We start from the raw sequence: 15,538 nt of genomic DNA, 5'->3' as shown, positions 1-15,538 counted from the left end.
TGGGCCGGCATTCTCTCTATTCTATTCGAGCCTCAATTCCTTTTAGGAATGAGTTAGGGGATTTGGATTACAACATTCTCTAGTTGGACAAACTTGTACCAAAGAGGAGAATTCAAGTTAGTTCAACTTGTAAAGTTTTTTGATGGTTGAATGAGAGATCTAGAGTTATCACCAAAAATTGATTGGTGTCTTAGTCTGATGATAAAGAGTTATCATCATGAGTGGACGTCATAGATTGAAACTCTCTAAAAAAAAAAAACTTGTACCCAAGAGAGGGTAGAAATATAAACAAGAGTTAGAACAATTCATGGACTAGGTTTGCGGTACCATCAATCCACCTCAATTTATCATGACATATGAAGGTAAAAGGAGCCATTAGTTTTTAGCTTCTCTTCTTAAAAATGTATGACTTTGTACCTACACGTAGTAGTAAAAAAATAGAAGCAGTAAGAGCATTGATTTCCCCAACCAATTTGCTATATCTTTTACACAAATACTGCACTTCAAGTCTTCACTCTTCAACGGCCCCCAGTGAGATTAATTTTCGTGCAATATCTAATATACCAGTTTTTAGTTGTGAAAAATCATATTAGCTACCACCAATATATCTAACATTTTGTTGAATATTTCGATTGCATTGGAGAAGCTTGCTTGTGACATCCAATCCGACCTAATTTTATCATGCACTAGTCATGCTTTCATTGCTTCTTCCAACACCGCCATAGCTCAAAAATATCCTTGATCTCCAATAGATAAATTTCCCCCAAAAAAAAAACCAACAAGGTAACTATTACAAAGGCATTGAAACATAAGCATTGTGACTTGCTCGGAAGTGCACTAAACAATTGGTCATAAAAAGGCAAAGTAAACCATTGTGTCAATCAAAGAATTGCAATTTTGTGCAATTATTTTTATTATGGAATGAATCAATCATTTACTACTTTGATATCATATTAAACAAAATGGCAGCATCATCTAATCTAGAATTTTGTGCAATTATTTTCATTATGGAATGAATCAATCTTATTAAACAAATGGAAGCATCATCTAATCTAGAATTTTCTTTTCAAAAAATCTATTCTAGAATTTCAAGATCCAAATAAATAATTCTTGTACTATGAAATTAAAAAAAAAAAAAAAATTAAGTGTTTGATGCATTAATTAAAAAAAAAAAGTATTTTAAAGAATTTTTTTATTATTAAGAAGAGCTAGTTTCTAAAACCTAAACCCTAAACCTCCTCAAAAAAGAAGAAAAAAAAAGAGCTAGTTTTGGAACCATCATTAAGAAATTATAATAACTTATTCATTTCTACCGTTAAATGTGAAGGACACCTATGGTTTAAAACCAAATTAACCAATGGTTTTATACTATTACATCTTGTATCTTGAAAAATGAGTCCATTATAGGGATTCTAACGGTATGATACTTAAGAGATGGATAAGATAGATTCAAGCAGGGAAGACCTTAGAAAAATGCCAGCATACTAGGTTGTCATGCATCAAAAAATGTCAATGATAAATTCTCATATGAAACGCTAAGAATTCTATAAATTCAACTTTTAATTCTTGTGGATAGGGTTAATTGCTTCCCCCAAATAAAACATAGAGCCAAAAGAAACCAAGGACTAGCATTGAAGAGTTTTAGCAATCGAATGTACTAAATAAACAAATGCAACATTGCATTGTACATATTCATAATAGGCCAAAAAAGACACGATGGGTATATAAATTGTTGTAAGATTTTTGTCTTTCTAAGTCCCATCACTATCCTTTTGAAATTATATTTTTATCCTCAAAGACAAGTGAGGGTGAATAATGCCAGCCATTTTAAGTTCACATATGAAAAAAAATCTACATTACGTGAACTCAGGTGCAAACTTCTTCACCAAAAAAGAAAGCTACATTATGTGAAAAAGGCTATTATTTATAATCCCATCAGCAAATTTTTTTTTTTTTTTTTAAGTCATGGGCCGCACTCAAAGCCCATCAACAGAAGTTTTTGGACTAGGTTTTGCAAGCCCTTCCTGAATCACGTATGAACGCGGTTTGCATTCGGTGCAGTGGGGGCCATTGCCATTGGTGTTTTGTCTGATTTTGATTATTGATGCAAGTTGGGCAAATATGTATATTTTTTTCGTTGGCATCGTTGTATTCCACTACTACGTTATTATTCTAATTAAGAGCTCACTGTCATCGAAGCACTCAAAGAGTCAAACAGCATATTCCCAATCCCTTATCACAGATCACAGATCCTTCTGCTCTCAGTTCTCTGTTCTCACAAAGACAGCTTTAGCATTCATTCAATTCTCTCTAATTCAAGAAATGGCGGAAGGTGCTCTGTTCGACGTTGCTAAGGGAATCATCGGGATAGCGGGCAAGCTAGCAGCCAAAGAGATTGCGCTCATCTCTGGTGTCAAAGACGAGATTACAAAACTTGGGGAGACAGTTTCTACTATCAAAGCTGTGCTTTTGCATGCAGAGGCGAAGGAACACAACAGCGAACTGCGTGAAGCGATCAAACCGTGGCTGAAAAGCCTTAAGGATGCCATGTGTGACGCGGATGACTTGCTGGACGAAATCTCCACTGAGGCCCTGCGACGGGAAGTGATGACCCGGGACAAGAAAGCCAAAGAGGTACGCATCTTCTTTTCCAAATCTAATCAGCTTGCATACGATCTTAGAATGGGTCATAAGGTTAAGGCCATGAAGGAGAGGTTTGATGAGATCGCAGCTGCTAGGAATAAGTTTGGCTTAGAAGAACGTTCTGAGGAGAGTCGAGTTCGGTATAAGGCAAGAGAGCAGACTCATTCTCTTTTACCTGGTGAAGATGTTATCGGGAGGGAGGATGATAAGAAGGCTATTATTGAATCTCTGTTGGATTATGCCAATGCTGAAGAGAATGTTTCGGTCCTTCCGATATTTGGAATCGGGGGCCTAGGAAAGACGACAGTCGCTAAACTTGTCTTCAATGATGAACAAATCAAGAACCATTTTGAGCTAAAATTGTGGGTTTGTGTGTCTGATGATTTTGATGTGAAAATAATTGTTGAGAAAATCATGGAGTGTGTCAAAAACAAGAAACCAGAAGACCTTGAAATGAACACATTAGTCAATGATCTTCAAAAAGAAATTAATGGAAAAAGATACTTGCTTGTGTTAGATGATGTGTGGAACGAGGATCGTGAAAAATGGTCTAGCTTGAAAGCTATTTTGAAGGGTGGCACAAGAGGCAGTGGAATATTGTTGACTACACGTAGTGAAGAAGTGGCAGAGATTACACAATCTAAGCAACCACACAAGTTAAAGGGTTTAGATGATCAACAGTCTTTGTCTTTATTTAAGAAGATGGCGTTTAAAGAGGGGGAAGAACCAAAGAATGCAAGCTTTGTAGAAATTGGGAAGGAAATTTTAAAAATGTGTGTAGGAGTTCCGCTTGCAATAAGAACACTAGGAGGTATGTTGTATTTTAAAAAATCTGAAACAGAGTGGTCATTATTCAAAAACAATGAACTTTCAAAAATACATCAGAATGAGCATGACATTTTACCAACACTAAAGTTGAGTTACAATCATCTCCCATCACATTTGAAGCAATGCTTTGCTTATTGTAGTCTATTTCCAAAGGATTATAGGATTGACAAATCAAGTTTGATTAATATGTGGATGGCACATGGGTTCATCACGTTGTATGATGAAAAACAATGTCCAGAAGATGTTGGTCATGAGTATTATATGGATTTGCTTTGGAGATCATTCTTTCAAGAAGTTGAAGAAGATGAACTTGGCAATATTTCAAAATTCAAAATACATGATCTCATGCATGATATAGCAATACAAGTAACGGGATCAGAGAGCACCACCATTTATTCAAAAGAGAATGTCATTGACGAGAAAACTCGTCACGTGTCATTTGGGGATACGTTGTACTCATCATTGGAGACTCCGATTTCATTATATAGAGCAAGAAGGATAAAGACATTTCTTTTGCCATGTCAACAAGGGTATGTTACTTCAAATTTGGGTAGTTCAATTTGTAGTGCAATTGTGGCTAGCTTTAAGTTCATACGCTTGTTGGATTTGCATATCATTGGGATTAAAACAATTCCAAGTTCTATCAAAAAGTTGAAACATCTAAGATATCTTGACCTTTCTGAGAATAAAGACATTGAGATGCTTCCTAATTCTATTGTCAAGTTGTACAATTTGCAAACACTTAAACTCTCTGAGTGTTCTAAACTTAAAGAATTGCCTAGAGATATTAACAAATTAGTCAACCTCAGGTTTCTTGAGATTGATGGGTGTTCGGGTTTGACTCATATGCCAAATAGACTGGGCCAATTGACTAATCTACAAACATTGTCAAGATTTGTGATGAGTAAGGGTAGGATTGATTCAATGCCTAGGAGTTACGGTGAATTGAAAGAACTTAACAGGCTAAATGAGTTAAGTGGAAATCTGTCAATCGAAAATCTTAAACAAGTAAAAGATGCCCCTTTAGAGTATAAGGATGCAAATTTGAAAGAGAAACAACGCCTTGATAGGTTGAACTTAAAGTGGGTAGCAGAAGATATTAATGAGACGGGTGCTGGTTATGATGACATGTCATTGGAAGCCTTGCAACCACATATAAATCTCAAAGCATTGAGTTTAGAGTGGTACGGGGGAGTGATATTTCCACATTGGCTTGTGTCGCTCACAAATCTTGTCCGATTTAATTTAAGTTCATGTAAAAAATGCCAATATCTTCCACCGTTGGACCAATTTCCATATCTCAAAATTATCTTTTTGTACAGATTGGATTCTTTAGAGCACATATCAGATTCAGAGAGAGGTAACAGTGATTCTTTATTCTACCCATCTTTAGAGAGCCTCCTAATTGAGCATTGCCATAATTTAAAGGGATGGCGGCGGGGAAGGAGGGATTCTCTTCCTTCATTTCCTCGTCTTTCCGAATTAAAAATTTGGGATTGCCCTCAGCTGACTTCCTTTCCTTCATTTCCATATCTCGAAAGATTGACCCTATATAAGTGTAGCTTGAAGCAGTCATTGGAGAGGATGATGATAAACAACAAGACTTCAGGGAATCTACCATCGATTGCTTCTTCTTCTTCTTCTACAATTGTTGCCCCTCTCTCCAAATTAAGTTACATGAATATAGAGAACACGAAAGAAGCTTTGCCAGAGGAGTGCCTACCAAATCTCATTTCTCTCCGTACTCTAACTCTATACAAATTTCCTCTTCCTCAAGGCATGCGATATCTTACGGCACTTCAACATCTGAATGTTTGGGAGTCTGAGGTGGTTGATTTATCCAATGATTGGGATGAGATGGAATGGCAAGGACTTACGACCCTTCTCTCTTTGGAATTCTTTGACCTTCCGAAGTTGGTCTTTCTCCCGATGGGGCTTCAATATGTCAGCTCTCTACAAAAACTCCAAATTTGGCGTTGTCCTAGTTTGATAGCTATACCAGAGTGGATCTGCAAACTTATATCTCTTCAATCACTTGAAATTTGGTACTGCCCTAATTTGGAATCATTGCCAGAAGGAATTGGTGCCCTTACCTCTTTGCAAACACTAGACATTGGAGGATGCCCCATCTTACTGAAAAGATGCAAGAAGCAAATCGGTGAAGATTGGCATAAAATTTCTCACATTCCCAATTTGAAAGGAGATCTATCTTGGCAAGAAAGAAGAACCAGGTATATAAAAGTCACCATTTTATTCCCAACCTTCAATTAAAAAAAAAAAAAAAGATCCAAAAGCCCCAATTCTTCTTCTCCGTTGTTCTCTCTCAACGGCTGTATTTCTTGGTGATTAAATTTCAGATAAAGAAGACCCAAGTGAAGAAATTTTAGATGAAGAAGAACCAAACGAAGAAGCAAAGAAACCTGCTCTTAAGAATTGGGACTTAATTAAAGCTTTTGGGTGCTGCAATTGTTCAACAACTCAACAACTCACTCACTGGTACTTTCTCCTTTCTTTTCTTTGTCTCCTCATAATTTTCTCATTCTTTAACTTATATCTTTGCATGCCAAGGAAAAAAAAAATAATGTGAACTTTCTTTCATCTAATTTCTTAGATTTTAGTAAATTCCATCTTTGGATTTTCAACCGGGCTGATGTGGTGATGTATTTGATTTGCTCAGTTTTCCATTGCGTAGACAGAGTCAAAATTGACAAAAGGTAATATTACTAGGAAAATTAAATCAGATAACCATGCCGTAGGAATCAGCTCATTGTACAAGTATTTTGTTGCTTCAATTCCATTTTATATAAAGCTTCCAATTTGCTGTTGTCTACAGATAATCACATGTATCACAATTTATTATCTAAGTTAAATCACCATTGAATCATGCTTTATAATAAAATATAAGTTTCAAGCATCACGGTTTTATTTTGAAAAATAGCTTGATATTTAGAAGGAAAATGTCATTTACCAAAACTATAAGATTGAATTTAATCAACTATCTTGTTGGCTGTATTCCGTGCCAAATTTACTTGTAATTTAGCATTTAGAAACCCTGTATTTAGGTGGAAATCATGTATAGGTAGTGTGTGAGAGAGTGTAAAGAAATGCTCAACACTGTGCAGTGAAGTAGGAACTCGCGACTGGATCTTGCAGGTGGCTCGCGACTAGTAAGCAGTCAGAAGATGCACACAAGTGAAACATGCAGAGAAGCTGAACCGTCATGCCAGATGTAGCACTACAGGACAAAAAGTCCAGATTGGCCATTCAGTTAGCTCACGGCTTGAACTCGTGACTCAGTTAAGTCGTGATGCTAAGTCTCCAGCCAGCTTTGTTTTGGAAAAACTGACTCTACGCATTCCTTTCTCATCCCAGTATAAATACCCCTTATATCTACGAAATGTAGAGAGTTTCCAGAGAGAATTTTGAGAGAGAAGCCCTAGAGAAAAACAAGATTGACTCATCCACAATCTTTACATGAAGACTCTTCAAATTCCTCTATTCTCACCCTCTCCATTGTTACATCCTTGAGAGGTTCATTACCTAAATCCTTTTCTCATCATACTCATATATGTGGGAAGACTATTTGTTGGGAAGCAGTTAAGAGGGGACTAATGGATATTGGTTGATGCTATGGGCTATAGCGGAATTCGGTAAGCTAAGGAAGACAAAGGTTTGGTGTAACTTCGTTGAAGTAAGAAGCTTGGAGGGTTTAGGTGCTATTCATGTATCCCAATTTCATTCTTTAGTGGATTATTGACCGCCTGCTTGGAGGGCGGCGGAGAGGTTTTACGACGAGGACTTCAGTTTCCTCTTCGATAATATTTCGCTGTGTTATCTTTGTGTTTGCATCTCTCTTCTCTTAATCTTTTCCATTTAATTTCTACTGTGGTTGTGATTTTATTTGGTTTGGATTGGTTTATCAATTCTGATTTAGTTTATGTTCATATTCCGCACATATATTGTTTGATATTAAGCTTGAATTGGTAATTTGTAATTTGGGGGTCTAAACATTTATAGTGTTTTATACGTTATTCGAACATTCAAAAACAATGAAATATCTAAATTTGTCTCAGTTTGTTGGTTCTAATATTGTTGATTGGTTTGAGCTATCAAAAAATTAAAAAAAAAAAAAAAAAAAATTCCCCCTTTGACATGTTTTATAACACGAAATATACTTAATAGAGATCAAGCACCTATTAAATATTTTTATTGTCATTACTTAGTAAATACTGCAGTTGAGACAAATCTTTTTTATTTTATTTTTAAAGCTGGTTTTTTTTACTGATAGTGACAGTAGAACCTGATGCGTCATTTTAATGAAGGTGTTTTAGGCTTTTACCATGTACATTTGTATAGCCAGCTTCTACAACAATATGTGGCTTTCTCAAGTGAATTATCAATGGAGCTTTCTCAAGTGAATTATCAATGGAGGTAACTTGTATACAATATTCTAACCTCCCTCTCCAGTGTCCAATGTCCTTTGCCCTTTTTTCTTTCGTTTCTTCTTTCACATCTTCAAGATGTGAGCGTAGTTAATGATTGTTTGTCATTTGATGCTTTCATTTACATACTAATATCAATTCTTGTTTTATTGTATTTCACATGCTTTCATGTAGTGTGCAAATTGCTTCAAGAATCCTGTGAAAGGTGAGCGTATGTATCTAAAATCATTATGGTTTTAACTTTTAACTAAGCTGCTCACATCCCAGAGATAGGAATTTCTTTTGGAAGGATTTAACTCCAGTGTGTAGGTATTAAGTAAACAAAAAAAAAGGTCCAAAACTCCAAATGTATAGGTAATATACTTCAGAACCAATTTATCAAATACTAATCTAGTTCTCTCTTTAACTTTACCCTCTGGTTTCAAGTTGATGAGTTTATCATTTATTGGATTCTATATGCAAAAGCCTGAGGAGAATTGAATACGAAAGCAGGTAAGAGTTTAAGTGTGCATGTTTTTTTCCAAACTAGCCTAAAATAAGTTCGTTCTGAAACTAGGAGAAAATTATGGTAACTATCTTGTTCCTTAACTAATTAAATCTTTCCTTATAGGTTTGGTTTCAATTTCAGAGTTTTTAGTTTTCTTGCAACATGATAGGCAACAACAACAACAAATCATTAATCCCAAATATTGAGGTCAGCTATGGATCCTCATTTCCTCTCAAAAGTTTTTCCTTTTTTGCAATGTGGTAGAAAACTTATTATTCACTTTTTTATTTCTCAAACTTTGGTCTGATATGTTATCATGGATGAAAGCTATAGCTTGGTGTTACCACTCAAAGTATTCCCTCCTTTTCATGGTGAATGATTCTTGGACTTCTCAACAAGGGTTGCTTGGAGAGTTCCACTACTTAATAAAGACGGCATTCCTTTCATCCTTGAATTAATTTCTTAAGGTTGCTTAGCATACCATGGAATTATTAGAAATATGGCTCCTGTGAAATATCACATGAATCTAACACCTTGTTGGAATTTTTGTTTACTTCTCTGTCTGATAGGTTCAGACTTGCTGTTATATTTGTATTTCTATTGTGAAGTGTCATTCTTTTGTTGTCCTGAGTTGCTATTATCTTAGAGCTCTGTCCACTGGTTCAGACTTGCTGCTGTGTTTGTGTTGCTGGTTTTTAGCCTAGTTTCAATGAAATTTCTACTTGATTATCAATAATAAATAAATAAATAAAATTTAGCACCATATATTCTCAAGAACAGGGGTTCCTAACTTGTTTAATGGCTTTTAAATTGAATACTAGACAAGAGCAGCTATTAGACAGAAGAGAACAAATGATTTTATTTTCAACAATTTGAGTTCCAAAGTAAAATTATAAGGTCTTTACAAAAATTGGACCCTTTTCTTTATTTTTCATAAAAAATTCCAATTATGTTATATAAGTATATTTTTTTCTGGGCAGAAGTTGTCTTTCAAGGTGAAGGCGAGACTGTTCACCTAATTGAGAAAGGTCAATGGTTTTAAAGATGAATGTCGTCTTTTGTGGTCGTGGGATGTTGGAATGGATGCCAAGGCTTATTTGACTGAACTCACTAGTATTATCTCATTTCCAGTTTTTTACCCTTTCGCATATTAAGACAAAAAACATGTTACTTTTCCTTCATCATTTTCTTCTTTCTAATAAATTGCATCTTTGTATCTCAAATTGTGTTGATGAGATGTGTATTTGATGTGCTTCAACTACTGTTTAAACAAAGTAAAATTTGGCTCAAGGTAATATTGCAGGGAGAATTAAATCTTGCATCCATGCTGCTAGAATTAGCTCATTTGAAGGAATTTTTCTGGTTCAAATCCCTTTTACTCCCAACCTTCAATTAAAAAAAAAAAAATCCAAAGCCAATTCTTCTCTATGCATTGTTCTCTCTAAACGTCTGTATTTCTTGGTCATTAAATTTCAGATGAAGAAGAGCCAAATGAAGCAAAGAAACTTGCTAATAAGAATTGGGACTTAATTAAAGCTTTTGGGTGCTGCAATTGTTCAACAGCTCACGCATTGGTAATATGAACTTTCTTTTCTTTTCCTTTTCCCCCTTTATCTGCTCATAATATTCTCATAATTTAACTTATATCTTTGCATGTTTAGGAAAAAAAAAATAATGTGGACATCCTTTCATCTAATTTCTTACATTTCAATAGATTCCATCTTTTTATTTTCAACTGGGTTAATGTGGTGATTTATCTGATGTGCTTTGTTACCCACTGTGTAAATAGAGTAAAAATTGGCACAAGGTAATATTACTAGGAGAATTGAACTGAGTAACGATGCCATAGGAATCAACACAATGTACAGGTATTTTGTTGCTTCAAATCCTTTTTATATATATAAGCTTCCAATTTTCTGTGATGTCTACAGATAATGCCATTTATCACAATTTGCTATCTAAAGTTAAATCACTATGACATCATGCTTTATAATAAAATATAATTTTCGAGCATCATGGTTTTATATGTTACCGAAACATCAAACTATCTAAGTTTTATCAGTTTGTTGATTTTAATATTGTTGGTTGGTTTGAGCTAAAAAAACAAGAATTCTACCACTGACCTATTTTATAACACCAAATATACTTTATAGAGATCAAGCACCTATTCATTATTATTATCGTCATTACAGACTAAATACTGCAGTCAAGACAAATCCTTGTTTATTTTTTTAAAGCTATTTTTTCTACTGATAGTAACAGTAAAACCTGATGCATCATTTTAATGCGGGTGCTGCCGGCTTTTATCATGTACATTTATATAGCCAGCTTTCTACAACAATATGTGGCTTTCTCAAGTGATTCATCAAAGGAGGTAACTCACATACAATATCCTAACTTCTCTCTCAAGTGTCCTTTTTCCTTATTTCTTTTGTTTCTTCTTTCACATCTTCAATATGTGAGTGTAATTGATGATTGTGTGTCATTTGTTCCTGTCCATTTACATACTAACATCAATTCTTGTTTTATTGTATTTCACATGCATCAGCACAAGACAAGCAAGAAGTGGAGAGTAAATATAGGGCCCCATGTATAAGTGATGTAGTGGTTTTAATCTCAAAGTACATAGAGATACGGGGATGATTGCTTTCATATAGTCTGCATATAGCCTCAAGACTCCTGTGAAAGGTATACCTACTTATTTAAAATCGTAATGGTTTAACTACTGCTTTTGTATATTTTAGTATTTTAGATTTTCAACTTTGACTTCTCCTATCTGAATCTGTTTCTAGATATAATTTTTGTATGCCCTTTTTTTCCCTCTAAATATCCAAAGATACTTCCCCTAGTAAAGCGGGAGAGGTTTCACTAGTTCATGTAGCATGCAAGAATGCATGCATCATAGTGCTTCTTTTAAGACAATTTAGCTTTATCTATTGAATGGGAAAGGGAGAGGAAGAGGAGGAATTTAATTCCTGTGAACCAAAATAATATGGGACATATGATTGGAAACTACTTTGTATATTTTTTCTCACTTATTTGTAAAATGCCGGAGGAAATAGGTCAAGAGTGCATTAAGCTGCTCACATCCCAGAGATTGAAATTTCTTTTGGAAGGAATTAGCTCCTGTGTGTATACTGGTTTCTCATATCCCTCCAAATTTCTCAAGCACTTTTTTTATCAGTAAAGAAGTTATCAGATGCTAACTCATTCTCTCTTAACTTTGCCTTTTTGGTTTCAGGTTGATGAGTTTATCATTTTTTGGCTCTATATGCAAAAACCTGAGGAGAATTGAATACTAAAGCAGGCAAGAATTTAAGAGTGCGTGTTTTTTTCCATACTAGCCTATACGAGGTTTACACAGAAACTAGGAGAAAATAATGGTAACTATCTCATTCCTTACCAAATTAAATCTTTCCTCATAAACGGCTACAATTTTTGAGTTTTTTTTTTTTTTTTTCTCTAGCAAAATGATAGGCAACGACAACAACAAAGCGTTAGTCCCAAATTTTGAGGTTAGCTATGGATCCTTATTTCCTCTCAAAACTTTTTCCACTTTTGTAATATGGTAGAAAACTTATTACTTCACTCACTTATTCACTTTTTTATTTCTCAAACTTTGGACTGATAGGTCATCATTGATGAAAGCTATGGCTTGGTGTTACTACTCAAAGTATTCGCTGCTTTTATGGATAGCTTCATTTCATCTTTGGATTAATTTCTTAAGGTTGCTTAGCATACAGTGGAGTTATTTTAGAGATATGGCACCTGTGAAATATCACATGAATCTTGCACCTTGTTGGAATTTGTTTTTTAGGGCTCTGTCTGATAGGTTCTTGCTGGTGTATTTGTATTGCTCCTGTAAAGTGTCATTCTTTTGTTGTCCTGAGTTGTAATTGTCTTAGTGCTGTCTGCTGGTTCAGACCTGCTGTTGTATTTGTGTTTCTGGTTTTCAGCTTGGTTTCAATGAAATTTCTGCCTGAGTATCCAAAAATAAAATAAATAAAATCTAGCACCTTCTATTCTCAAGAACAGGAGTTCCTAACTTGTCTAATGGCTTTTAAATTGAATACTAGACAACAATAGCTATCAGACATAAGAGAACAAATGATTTTATCTCCAATGATTTGAGTTCCAAAGTAAAATTACAAGGTCTTTACACAAATTGGACCCTTTTTCTTCATTTTTCATAAAAAAATTCCAATTATGTTATATAAGTAAATTCTTTTTAGGGCAGAAGTTGACTTTCAAGGTAACGGTGAGACTGTTCACCTAAATGAGAAAGATCAATGCTTTTAAATGCAAACTTCTTTTTGTTGGATTCTGAGAGTAGCCAATAGGGCTGCCCATGTTCTTGCTAAATGGTCTATATGTAATTGGATAATTAGTTCTTTTGATGTTAGTAACTGCCCCCCTATCTCAGTGATGTTCTAAGGGTGGAGGCATGTTCATTGTTTGTTGTGTAGTCCTTTTCTCTAATAAAGATTTGCAATTCATCAAAAAAAAAAAAAAAAAAAATCCAAAAGCCCAATTCTTCTTCTCCATTGTTCTCTCTCAACGTCTGTATTTCTTGGTGATTAAATTTCAGATGAAGAAGAACCAAATGAAACCATTGGGTGCTGCAATTGGGACTTGATTAAAGCTTTTGGGTGCTGCAATTGTTCAATAACTCAACAACTCACTCACTGGTAATATCAACTTTCTTTTCTTTTCCTTTTTCCCCCTTTATCTGCTCAGTTTTCCTTCATCCAGTTTCTTACATTCTAATAAATTCCATCTTTGTATTTTCAACTGGGTTGATGAAGAGGTGATGTATTTGATGTGCTTTGTTTCTCGTTGTTTATACAAATTCAAAATTGGCACAAGCTAATATTAGTAGGAGAATTGAATAAGGCAAAGTTGCATTCGGCACTGGAATCTGGTAGCCAAGCCATAGGAATCAGCTCATTGTACAGTTATTCTGTTGCTTTAATTCCTTTTTATATATATAACCTTCCAATTTTCTGTTATGTCTACAGATTATACCATGTATCACAATTTGTTATCTAAGTTAAATCACTATGACATCATGCTTTATAATAAAATATAATTTTTAAGCATCATGGTTTTATTTTTCAAATGTATCTTGATATTTAGAAAGAAAATGTTACCAAAACAACGAACTAACTAAAAGTTTTCTCACTTTGTTGATTTTAATATTGTTGGTTGGTTTGAACTAAAAGAAAAGAATTCTACCTCTGATATGATTTATAACATCAAATATCAAGCACCTATTAATTATTGTTATTGTCATTACAAACTAATTATTGTAGTCGAGACATCCATTTTTTTAAGATATTTTTTTCTACTAATAGTACTAGCAGAACCTGATGCATCATTTTAATACGGGTGTTTCAGGCTTTTATCATGTACATTTGTATGGCCAGCTTTTTACAACTAAGTGGCTTTCTCATGTGAATTATCTTTGGAGGTAGCTTATACAATATCCTAACCTCCCCCTCTAGTGTTCTTTGTCCTTTTTTTTCTTTCGTTTCTTCTTTCACATCTTCAAGATCTGAATTATCAATTCTTGTTTTCTTGTATTTCACATACATTGGTACAGGACTAGAAATAAAGAGTAAATATATAGGACCCCATGTATAAGTGATGTAGTGCTTTTAATCTCAAAGTACATTGAGATACATGGATGATTGCTTTCATAAAGTGTGCAAATAGCCTCAAGACTCCTATGAAAGGTGAGCAAACGTATCTAAAATCATAATGGCTATAACTTTTAACCACTGCTTTTGTATATTTTAGGACTTTAGATTTGCAACTTTTACTTCTCCTGTTTGATATTTTGTACATTTTTTTTTCCTTCTAAATATCCAAAGATATTTCCCCGGTAATGCGGGAGCTGTTTCACCAGTTTGTATAGCAAAAGAGATATGCTTGCATCATCGTGCTTGTTTGAAGAAATTCTGCTTTATCGGTTGAATGGGAAAGGGAGAGGAAGATGAGGATTTAATTCCTGTGAACCAAAATAATAATAAACATATGATTGGAAACTTGTTTGTATATCTTTTCTCACATATTTGAAAAATGCAGGAGGATATAGGTCAAGAGTGCACTGTGATGCTCACATCCCATCCCAGAGATTGGAATTTCTTTTGGAAGGATTTAACTCCAGTGTTTCTACAGGTTTCTCAGTAAAGATGTAAGTATTAATTAAACTAAAAAATAAGGTCCGAATATATAGCTAGTTACTACAGAACCAAATTTATCAAATACTAATCTAGTTCTCTCTTAATTTTATCCTTTGGTTTCAGGTCGATGAGTTTATCATTCATTGGATTCTATATGCAAAAGCCTGGGGAGAATTGAATACTAAAGCAGGCAAGAGTTTAAGAGTGAATGTTTTTTTTTTTTTTTTTTTCCAACTAGCCTATACGAAATTTACACAAAAACTTGGAGAGAATTATGGTAACTATCTCGTTCCTTACCTAATAAATTCTTTCCACACAGAAACTTGGAGTGAATGTTCTTTATTTTTGTTGTTTTTCTTTCAATATGATAGGCCATAACAATAACAAATAGTTAGTCACAAATATTGAGGTCAGCTATGGATCCTCATTTCCTCTCAAAACTTTTTCAGTTTTTTGCAACATGGTAGAATACTTATTACTTCACTCACTTAATTCACTTTTTTATTTCTCAAACTTTGGTCTGATAGGTTATCATGGATGAAAGCTATAGCTTGGTGTTACCACTCAAAGTATTCTCTGCTTTTAAGGATAGCTTAATTTCATGGTGAATTAATGATTCTTGCACTTCTCAACCAGTAAGACTTCATTGAACAAGGATTGCTTGGAGAGTTCTGTTACTTCATTACGAAGGCATTCCTTTCATCTTTGGATTAATTTATTAAGGTTGCTTAGCATATCATGGAGTTATGTTAGAGATATAGCACCTGTGAAATATCATATGAATCTAGCACCTTGTTGGAATTTTTTGTTTAGTGCTCTGCCTGATAGGTTCATGCTTGCTGGTATATTTGTGTTGCTGTTGTCAAGTGTCATTCTTTTGTTGTCCTGAGTTGTAATTGTCTTAGTGCTCTGTTTGCTGGTTCAGACTTGCTGTTGTATATGTGTTGCTGGTT

The 15,538-nt window shown here is 34.4% G+C and overlaps 1 protein-coding gene across 1 annotated transcript; it reads left to right on the top strand.

Annotated features, from left to right (window-relative positions):
- The first annotated feature begins 2,170 nt into the window (after positions 1 to 2,170).
- LOC112035914 (putative disease resistance protein RGA3) lies at positions 2,171 to 15,220 on the top strand. Its single transcript, XM_065764171.1, has 20 exons — positions 2,171 to 5,702; positions 5,829 to 5,967; positions 6,149 to 6,185; positions 7,794 to 7,902; positions 8,088 to 8,405; positions 8,524 to 9,762; positions 9,877 to 9,974; positions 10,190 to 10,268; positions 10,663 to 10,774; positions 10,949 to 11,088; positions 11,642 to 11,783; positions 11,867 to 11,915; positions 12,032 to 12,127; positions 12,989 to 13,088; positions 13,798 to 13,870; positions 14,003 to 14,135; positions 14,488 to 14,596; positions 14,709 to 14,775; positions 14,957 to 14,994; positions 15,113 to 15,220. Exons 1-2 carry the CDS (start codon positions 2,323 to 2,325, stop codon positions 5,830 to 5,832), a joined length of 3,384 nt encoding a protein of 1,127 aa, XP_065620243.1. The 5' UTR covers positions 2,171 to 2,322; the 3' UTR covers positions 5,833 to 5,967; positions 6,149 to 6,185; positions 7,794 to 7,902; positions 8,088 to 8,405; positions 8,524 to 9,762; positions 9,877 to 9,974; positions 10,190 to 10,268; positions 10,663 to 10,774; positions 10,949 to 11,088; positions 11,642 to 11,783; positions 11,867 to 11,915; positions 12,032 to 12,127; positions 12,989 to 13,088; positions 13,798 to 13,870; positions 14,003 to 14,135; positions 14,488 to 14,596; positions 14,709 to 14,775; positions 14,957 to 14,994; positions 15,113 to 15,220.
- The last annotated feature ends 318 nt before the right edge of the window (positions 15,221 to 15,538 follow it).

The sequence above is a fragment of the Quercus suber genome, unplaced genomic scaffold, assembly GCF_002906115.3.
Source record: "Quercus suber isolate HL8 unplaced genomic scaffold, Cork oak 2.0 scaffold_543, whole genome shotgun sequence".
Taxonomy (NCBI): domain Eukaryota; kingdom Viridiplantae; phylum Streptophyta; class Magnoliopsida; order Fagales; family Fagaceae; genus Quercus; species Quercus suber.
The sequence above is the reverse complement of the archived record's forward strand: the minus strand, read 5'-3'. Positions and strand labels throughout refer to the sequence as shown.

Excerpts from the sequence above, each read along its gene's own strand:
- LOC112035914 (XM_065764171.1), top strand. The coding sequence starts at position 2,323 with ATGGCGGAAGGTGCTCTGTTCGACGTTGCTAAGGGAATCATCGGGATA.